Below are 7,948 nucleotides of genomic sequence, written 5' to 3' on the forward strand. Positions count from 1 at the left end.
CCTCAGGCACTTGGGATTCTGGGAAGGGCAGGGGCTTATAGAAAAAGTTGTTCTGACACTTGCTAAATGGGAGTGAAAGCTTTTATTCGCCACTATTGCAATAGGGGAGAGAGAATCCAGCAGAGACAGCAGGGGATTGACTGTCAGTAAGCAGAGTGGGGTCAGTGGATGGAAAATTGCTAAGGCCAGATATCAAGGGTGGGGGGTTGCTTGCTAAAAGGCCAGCCAGGTGATCAGCTCTCAAGGGCGGGGGAGTCTTGCTAACCCTGGGTGAGGCCTAGTGGAGCAGCCTGGCTGGTTTAGTCAAGGGTGGGCTCTTTGGCTTCTGAGGTGAGGGGCTCTATGTGGAGTCAGGGCAGAGACGAGTTCGACCAGCACTTACCGTGCACGGACAGGGCTGGGCACTGCAGACACAGGAGGCAGCTAACGGATGCTTAGCCTGCCTGGGAGCTGACATTGTCCAAGGGGGAGGCAGACACACAAGTCCTTGTCGCCTATGGAAAGGCCGGTGCTCTTGAGAAAGACAGTGGGGGGGTCTGAGTATGGTCAGGTCAGGACCGTCTGGAGGTGGAGAGAGCCCAGTGCGTGACACTCAAGGAGTCAGCCTCCACCGGGCAGGGGTGTGGGTCAGAAAACCTGCTCCACTTCACGGAGGCAAGAAGGCTGTGGGGGTGGGGGGCTGCTCCTGCCTGTGCTGAGAATAAACTGGAGAGGGAGTGCTGGGGCCCCTCATTTAAAATGGCAAAGTGCAACCTGCCTTCAGGACTCTCCCAGCGCTGGACACGAGATTTTACCCCGAGGTTCTTTTCCTTCTGCCTCCTCCCACTATGATGTCAGGTGGGAGGGGGTAGTCACTCGTGTTTCTCACATGCTCAGCAAACAATGCTGAAGGGATGGAGGGGGCTCCAGGGCCAGGGAGGTCCCCGTAGCCATCACCCTAAAAGCAGGTGGTGGCTTGGACAGAAAAAGGAGCAAACGGCATTTGTCTGAGGAAGATGTGGCTGGTGGGGGCTCTGGGGGAGCTCGGGTGCTGCCACTGAAAGTCCAAGTGGGGTATCAGGTAGGTGGCCCCGACATGGCCTGGAGCTCAGGGGGCCGGGTGGATGCCACATGTCATGGCACAGGGATGCCTTGAGGCCGACAGTCCATCCTGCTTTGAGGAAAATCCACCCCACACTTTGGAGTGGCTCAGCAAGGACCCAGGGCATGGGACCCTGGCGGTCTGGCAGCTCTGACCATCGAGGAGGGGACAGCGTAGGGGGGGTCCCCGGCAGAAAGAACACCCTATGCGGAGGACCAGACCACGCACCGGCCCAGGACTGGGAGCCTGGGGGGTCTTGGCCACGTGGCGCTCCTAACTGTCCGGGTTTGACCCTCCTAGACCCCTCCTCTTCCTCTCTGCACGGTCCCCCTTGCCACTCCTCACTGTGTGCTCTCCCTGCCTGCCCTGCTGACACCCTTCGGTGGCTCTGAGGCCCGGCCCACTGGCCTCTCCTGCCCTCACTCCCTCATGCTGGTTCCAGCCTCTCTTAGCTACTTTTTTTTTGGGGGGGGGTCCCCCAGCCATACTCACACCTCCTGTGGATTTGGGGTCTTGGCAGTCTCAGCTCCTTCCCCCTGGGACCCTTGCAATCCTCAAAACTACACTCCCTCCAGGCAGCCTTTCCCACCTGCCTTGCTCTGCTTCCCACCACAACACGGACACCCTCACTGCAGGGCATGAACCAGCTGAACTGTCCCCGCAGGCCCTGATGGAGGGAGGGTGCCTTACCTGGCCAGGCGACTCCCAAGCCAGAAGAGGAAGCACAAGGGTGGGACCCAGATGGGCGTTTCCAGGAGCTTCCCACCCTTGGGGGGCCCAGGGCCTCTGAGGGGCACCCCGACCTCTGTCTGCGGTTTCTGCTTCTAGAGCTGGGAGAATGATAGCGTTCTCCTCACAGGGTGACTGTCGGGGAGACGGGCAAATGTTGACAGATCAAGGGACGTGATGAGTGTTTGCCGAGTACTAGAACCACCTTTCTCTGGGGCACCTGGGGGGCTCCGATGGCTAAGTGTCTGCCTTCTGCTCAGGTCGTGATCTCAGGGTCCCTGCTTGGCGGGGAATCTGCTTCTCCCTCTCACTCTACCTCTGTGCTCTCTCGCTCTCTCTCTCAAATAAATAAATTAAAAATCTTTAAAAAAAGAAAAGAAAAAGAAACCACCTTTCTGAACGCTGGGTCATGCCTGCATGACATGGGGGTGTCAGTAATCAAGGGCTAGCAAAGGCTCAGGGGTCACAACACATAAAGGCCCAGCCTGGGGCCAATAGACACCAGAACGGGCCCGAGATCTTGTTCTAACCTTTGAAGGACAATCTGCCTCCCCAAATTCTTGACAAGCTTGCTCCAGCCTCCTGCCATCCCTGTGCCTGCCCCCAGTGGGTCCCCAAGCTGGGAAGGGTGGGGTCAGGGAGACTCTGTTGCGTGTGGTGCCCCCCACCCTTGTTTGGCCACCCCACCCCACTTGAGGTGGTGATGGTTCTGACTTCATTGACCTATTTGGGCTGGAAGATCTTGCCCCACCCAGCCTCACCCTCCCCTGAGGGATGGGAAGAGGCATTCTGCTCTGGGCCGCCCTGTCCCCAAATGCCCCAGTGTGCCTCTGGAACCTCTATACCCTCTCCCAGGCTCCCCAGCGACCTGGCTAGAGATCCAGGGAGGGGTTTCCATTTTCACCTCGAGCCCAGGCTCCAGAGTTGGCAACTGGACAACACAGTTCCCAGCATGGCCTGTCCTCCCTTTACCCTGGCCCTGGGGATGGGGACCATAGTGGGGTCCTCCTCCCTGCTGCCCTCCCAGTCTTAGGGCACAGGGAGTGGAAAGACTGGGGACTTGGGACAGGCAAAGTGTGCATGCCCAAAGCCAGGGTTGAATCTGATGATATCAGGACGTTGGGGAGATGGGGGTCATGCTGGGCCAACTAGTGCTTGCCCAGCACAGCCCTGGGTACTCAGGACCCTGGCTTCTGCTCCACATCCTTGGGCAGACCCTGCCCCTCTGAAACCCTCTTCAGGATCCAGACTGCCTGCAGATCTGCTTGGGTCTACACATGTGTGTGGGTTTCCACGTCCAAAGCTGTTCAAGGTCGTCTGCCACGGAACCTGGTGGGGGTGGGGTGGGGAGGGACTCGCCTCAGGGGCCTGCACGGCTCTGGTTACTGAGGTGTGCAGGAGGTCCAGGGGGCTGGGTGGGGGCGGGGCCCAGATGCAGCTCTGGGGTTGAGGTGCAGCGACCCGCTCCACCTCAGCCGACCCGCTCCACCTCGACCCGACCCGCTCCACCTCAGCCGTAGCTGTGGGGGCTGCTGGGGTCCATGGGGGCGGAGTCCCGTGGGCCGGCCGACCCAACCAGCTGCCACAGGCGGTGGCCGAGGTTCTGCACCTGGCAGGTGCCCAGCGCACAGCCCACCCGCAGGAGCTGGGCTCGGGACCTGCGGGGGCCCAAGTGTCGGTGGGGGCCGCCCCGGAGAGGCCGCCCCATCGCAGGGGCTCGGCTGGCGCTCCTCTGCGGCTGGAGGGCCTCGTGTAGCTTCCAGACCCCATGCTGAGGTGCAGGGTGTCGAGGCTTCGGGACCCTGGAAGGGGTCCGGGCTGGGGGCTCCCTGCAGAGGGAGATGGAGGAAATAAATCTGATGGCCAAATCTCTCAGGGACACCCCCCCCAAACCCACCCACTTTCCCCTCCACACGGGCCTGGCGTCATTGGCAGGGGAAGCCCAGTTCCCCCAATAGCCTGGAGCACTGCCAGGGGAAGTCCACGGCGCCCCTTCATTACCCAGCAGGCCAGGGGAAGCCCACGGCACCCCTCCACGCGCACACACAGCCTGGAGCACTGCCAGGGGAAGTCCACGGCGCCCCCTTCATTACCCAGCAGGCCAGGGGAAGCCCACGGCACCCCTCCACGCGCACACACAGCCTGGAGCACGGCCAGGGGAAGCCCGTGGCCCCTTGGGAGCTCTGGGCTTGGGTCCTGGCTCTCAGCCACCTCAGCAGCCCAGGTCACATGTCCATTCACCTGTGCCTCCCTGGGCAAAGGGCGGCGCTGGCCTCTGTGGGTCACTAAGTTGCCGATCCCGTGTGAGCGCCCCTTCCCAGCCCTCCCCTTAGGGTGGGGGATGGTGGGCAATCCGAGGATCCCTCCAGCCTCGCCTCTCCTAGCCAACCTCTCCCTGAGGGGGTTGCTCTACCAATGGGGGAGGGGACTGCCCTAGGAGGGAGGCAAACAAAGAGGGGCCTCTTGCCCTGCTCAGGATTTGCTGAAGGCATATTTTCTTTTTTTTTTTTTTTTTTTTAAGATTTATTTTATTATTTATTTGACAGAGATAGAGACAGCCAGCGAGAGAGGGAACACAAGCAGGGGGAGTGGGAGAGGAAGAAGCAGGCTCACAGCGGAGGAGCCCGACGTGGGGCTCGATCCCGGAACGCCGGGATCACGCCCTGAGCCGAAGGCAGACGCTTAACCGCTGTGCCACCCAGGCGCCCCTGAAGGCATATTTTCTGGCCCTTGGTTTAGGAGGTAAACCCTAGCAGCAGGTGGGGGGGTTTCCCCAAGGCTGGAGGAATGCGAGGAGGGGAGGGGAGTGGAGGGAAATTCTGGTTTCCTTCCCTGTGGGCCACGGTTTGGGCTGGTGTGAACCCCACTCACCTGTGTGGGGCAGGCCGCGGGTTCCTGCCCAGGCTGCGGGACCGCGTGCCCGGGAGCAGCAGGTAGAGAAGGCTGATGCAACCGAACGTGACCGTCAGGAGCCGGGCCATGGCGGGCGGGGCTGGAGCGAGGGTGAGCCAGGCAGGTGTGGGGGACAGCCAGCCCTCACCTCCAAGCACCCCTCCCCCCCCCCCCCCGCCCCGCACGTTGGGAAGCCCTGGTGGTCGCGCGGACAGGCAAGCTCGTACCTACGTCCGTCCGTCGTCCGTCGGCGAGTAGGTGTCAGGCGAGAAGCAAGAAGTGAGAAGCGGGTGGTGGGTCTGCTGTTGGCTGGGCCGGGAGCACCAGGTGGGGACCTCCTGTCAGTCTGTGGTCTGCGGTCGGTCGGGGTCCTGCGTGGGAGCTGGCCTCAGCACCTCCAAAATTAAATAGTCTTTCCAGGAGGAGGCGGAGCCGGATGCCCCAGCTGGGCGGGGAGCCCGGCCCTCCTGCTCCCTACTCCTGCCCTGCCCGCTGGGGAGCACGGAGGGTGCGGACAAGGGGGACAGCCTGACAGGAGCCCCATCCCGCTGGGAAGTGCTCCGACGGGCCAGGGACCCTAGCGGCTACCAGCCTCATCTCTAGCGCCTTCTGGTGGACAACACTGTCCTGGAGCCTGGGAATCTTCAGGCTGGAGGAGTGGGTGTCGGTGCAGTCAGCCAGGCCGGGGCCCACCCCTAGCTGTCTGCCCTGAGGAGTGGCCTGGGGGCCTGGCCAGAACCACTGCTGGAGAACAGCAGGCTGGCTGGTCAGTGCCTCACAAAGGTGATTTGGAGACCCTTCCTCCAGAGCCCCTCCCAGCTGTGTTCTGGAAAACCTCCACCCTCTTTCCCCCCATTCCTGAAGGATTAAATGGTTTCTGTAAGAAATTTAAATAAGCAAAAGGTGAGACCCCTGCATTGCCACCCACTGTGGGTTCTTCTGGGCGGTCGCCGCACTGCTGCCTCTTGCTCGCGCTAGGGTACTGCACTGGGGCAGGTGAGCAGAAACGCGTGTGTGGAGAGACCTCCACCCCTTCTCGTGACTGGCCCTCCTCCAGCACGTAGGCGCTCTGTAACTTTGCAATGGACCTTTTCCTAATGAGCAAACAGGCGACGTCTGGTCTTCCCAAGAGCAAGAACCCTTCTGTCGTGAGCTCAGAGAAGTGTCTGTATAGGATACTTTCCCAGACGTGGAAACTCTGGCTGAGGGTAAGGCTATGTTTGTGTTGACAGCACCCAGCTGTTCTCCACAAAGCTTCTGCCGTCCACTCTCAACTGATAATGGGCTTGGCATTCGCCGTTCTTTGGGTCTTTGCCAATCTGAGAAGGGACAGTTACCCCATCAACCCCCCCAGATGTTTCTTTGATCATCTGAGCATCTCTGTGTCCATTCACATCTCCTCCTCTGTCTTAGCAGCTCCAGTCCCGCTCCCTCTGTCAAGTCATCACGGATGACCTGGTCACTCTCTGTTCCTCCCGCTGCACGCACCGCGGGAGCTCAATAAACATTTGCTGGGTGAATAAATCAACAAGTGTTGAGCGCATGACATGTGAAAGAGCTTGGTTTGCATCCTGAAGGAGGTAGGGAAGCATCAGCAGCTAGTCCAGTTTCTATTTGTTTATTTATTTTTACCACCTGGGGGAGGAGAGCGAGTAAAGCCACCACACTTATATTAGAAAAGTGCCACGCAGCAGGAGGGGTGCCCGGGGGGGGGGGGCAAGCAGATGGGTCTAAGAGAAACTGAGCGACACTGGGGGGCAGGTGAGGAGGGTCGGGCCTTCTGTTTGCTGATGTAGGGACCGAGAGAGGGTAGGGTCTGGCTGCCTGGGCTCTTCCTGGCAGAGCTTCCCGGCTGCCCTCTAGCCTCGTGGGCCTGGGCCTGAAGAGAGGGCAGACCTGGAACACAGGTGTGGGAGTATCACAGATGGCAGGGGCTCTGGGAGGCGAGAGGTGTGGTGAGCTCTGTCCCCAGACAGTGCAGAAAGAGGACAGAAGCCACATGCCGGCTCTGGGGGAACCACCAGGGAAGGAGTGAGCAGAGGGCCCCGGGGCAGCCAACCCCCTCCCTCTAGTCTGTCTGCCACAGTCGCCAGTGCCATCTTTCCAAAACTCATAAGTGATCATACTACTCGCCCCTCCAATAAAGAAAAAATTAAATCAAAATTCCTTGTCTCTGCAAGATTGTTTAATCTGGGAAAGCGAAGGTAAACCTCAGCCCACTGCATTCTTTCTTTCAGAATACTTGCTGCCACCGTGGGCCTGTGGTCCTGTATGCCCCCAAACCCACAGATGCATGGGGTGTCCTCTGGCCCCCATCTCTCAGCCTGGCTGCTTATTTTGCCCTGGTCCCTGCTGACTGGATGAGAGGCCCCTTCTGCGGCCCCACAGCGCCGTGGACAGCACATCTGGAGGCCCTTACTGTCTGTAAGGGTGCATGTGTCCTCCAAGGGGAGACCCAAGGGCTACCTTCAGTTATGCTCAGTTGCAGGAGCTGCTCACCCGTGGAAATTCGCAAGAAGCCCAGAGGTTTCCCTGGCGAGTGGGGACTGGGCCACAGGAGGCAGGCGGTGCTGGCGACCTTGAAAGAATGCTTCAGAGAAGAAATTTGTGTGGGGCAAGAACAGCTAGGGTGGAGGCTGGCTGGACGAATGGCTTAAAGAGAGGTTTTGCTCGGATGTTTTAAGGTGGGGAGATTGAGTTTAACCCTCATGGCCAGGATCCGTAGAGAGGGCACGAGTGAGGATGGGGGGCATTGATGGGGAACGGCAAGCGGTGGGGAGGAAGGTGGGAGGGTGTGAGGGGCAGAGCCTCAGTGGTAACTGTGGAAGGAGGAGTTGGGGTGTGAGGTGGCAGACTTGGGGTTTGGTAATGCAACACAAGGCCTCCCATCTGATGGCTTTGTTCCCTCTGTGAAGGAGGGTCAGTGGGGTCATGTCTGAGACACAGCAGGTGGGGTCAGAGACTGACCGGTATCAGCAGGCTGGGCAGTCTGGGGAATGTCCGTGGTGTCATCATGGCCACTTGGCACTGTATGGTGGTGCAGGACCGTTCGTGGCTGGGGTTTGCCAGATGGGGACGGTGAAAACAAAGTCAGAGAGGCGGGGGCTGACAAGGACATGGGCAGGATGACAGGCAATGGGAGCCATGGTGGGTGGGATAAAAGGAGGGAAGGAGGAAGCCAGGGAGAATCAGGACCTGCAAGAGGGCTGAACCTGCTGGAGAGAAGAGGTGCAGGACAGGCACGGT

At 59.9% G+C, this 7,948-nt stretch overlaps 1 protein-coding gene across 1 annotated transcript; it reads right to left on the reverse strand.

The window, feature by feature from the left end:
* Positions 1-63: 63 nt before the first annotated feature.
* Positions 64-5,490, reverse strand: ADM2 (adrenomedullin 2). The gene is made up of 3 exons (XM_045815487.2): positions 4,930-5,490; positions 4,682-4,802; positions 64-3,639 (listed from the first exon to the last, which is right to left on the reverse strand). Exons 2-3 carry the CDS (start codon positions 4,789-4,791, stop codon positions 3,321-3,323), a joined length of 429 nt encoding a protein of 142 aa, XP_045671443.2. The 5' UTR covers positions 4,792-4,802; positions 4,930-5,490; the 3' UTR covers positions 64-3,320.
* Positions 5,491-7,948: the final 2,458 nt, after the last annotated feature.

The sequence above is a fragment of the Ursus americanus genome, chromosome 17 (assembly GCF_024610735.1).
Source record: "Ursus americanus isolate L20-20 chromosome 17, mUrsAme1.1.p, whole genome shotgun sequence".
Lineage (NCBI taxonomy): Eukaryota > Metazoa > Chordata > Mammalia > Carnivora > Ursidae > Ursus > Ursus americanus.

What these genes read in the sequence shown, in the direction of transcription:
- ADM2 (XM_045815487.2), bottom strand. Translation starts at nt 4,791, where the DNA reads ATGGCCCGGCTCCTGACGGTCACGTTCGGTTGCATCAGCCTTCTCTAC. An exon ending in CCGCGGCCTGCCCCACACAG is followed by an intron (nt 3,640 to 4,681) that starts GTGAGTGGGGTT and finishes CTCCCTCTGCAG; the next exon opens with GGAGCCCCCAGCCCGGACCC.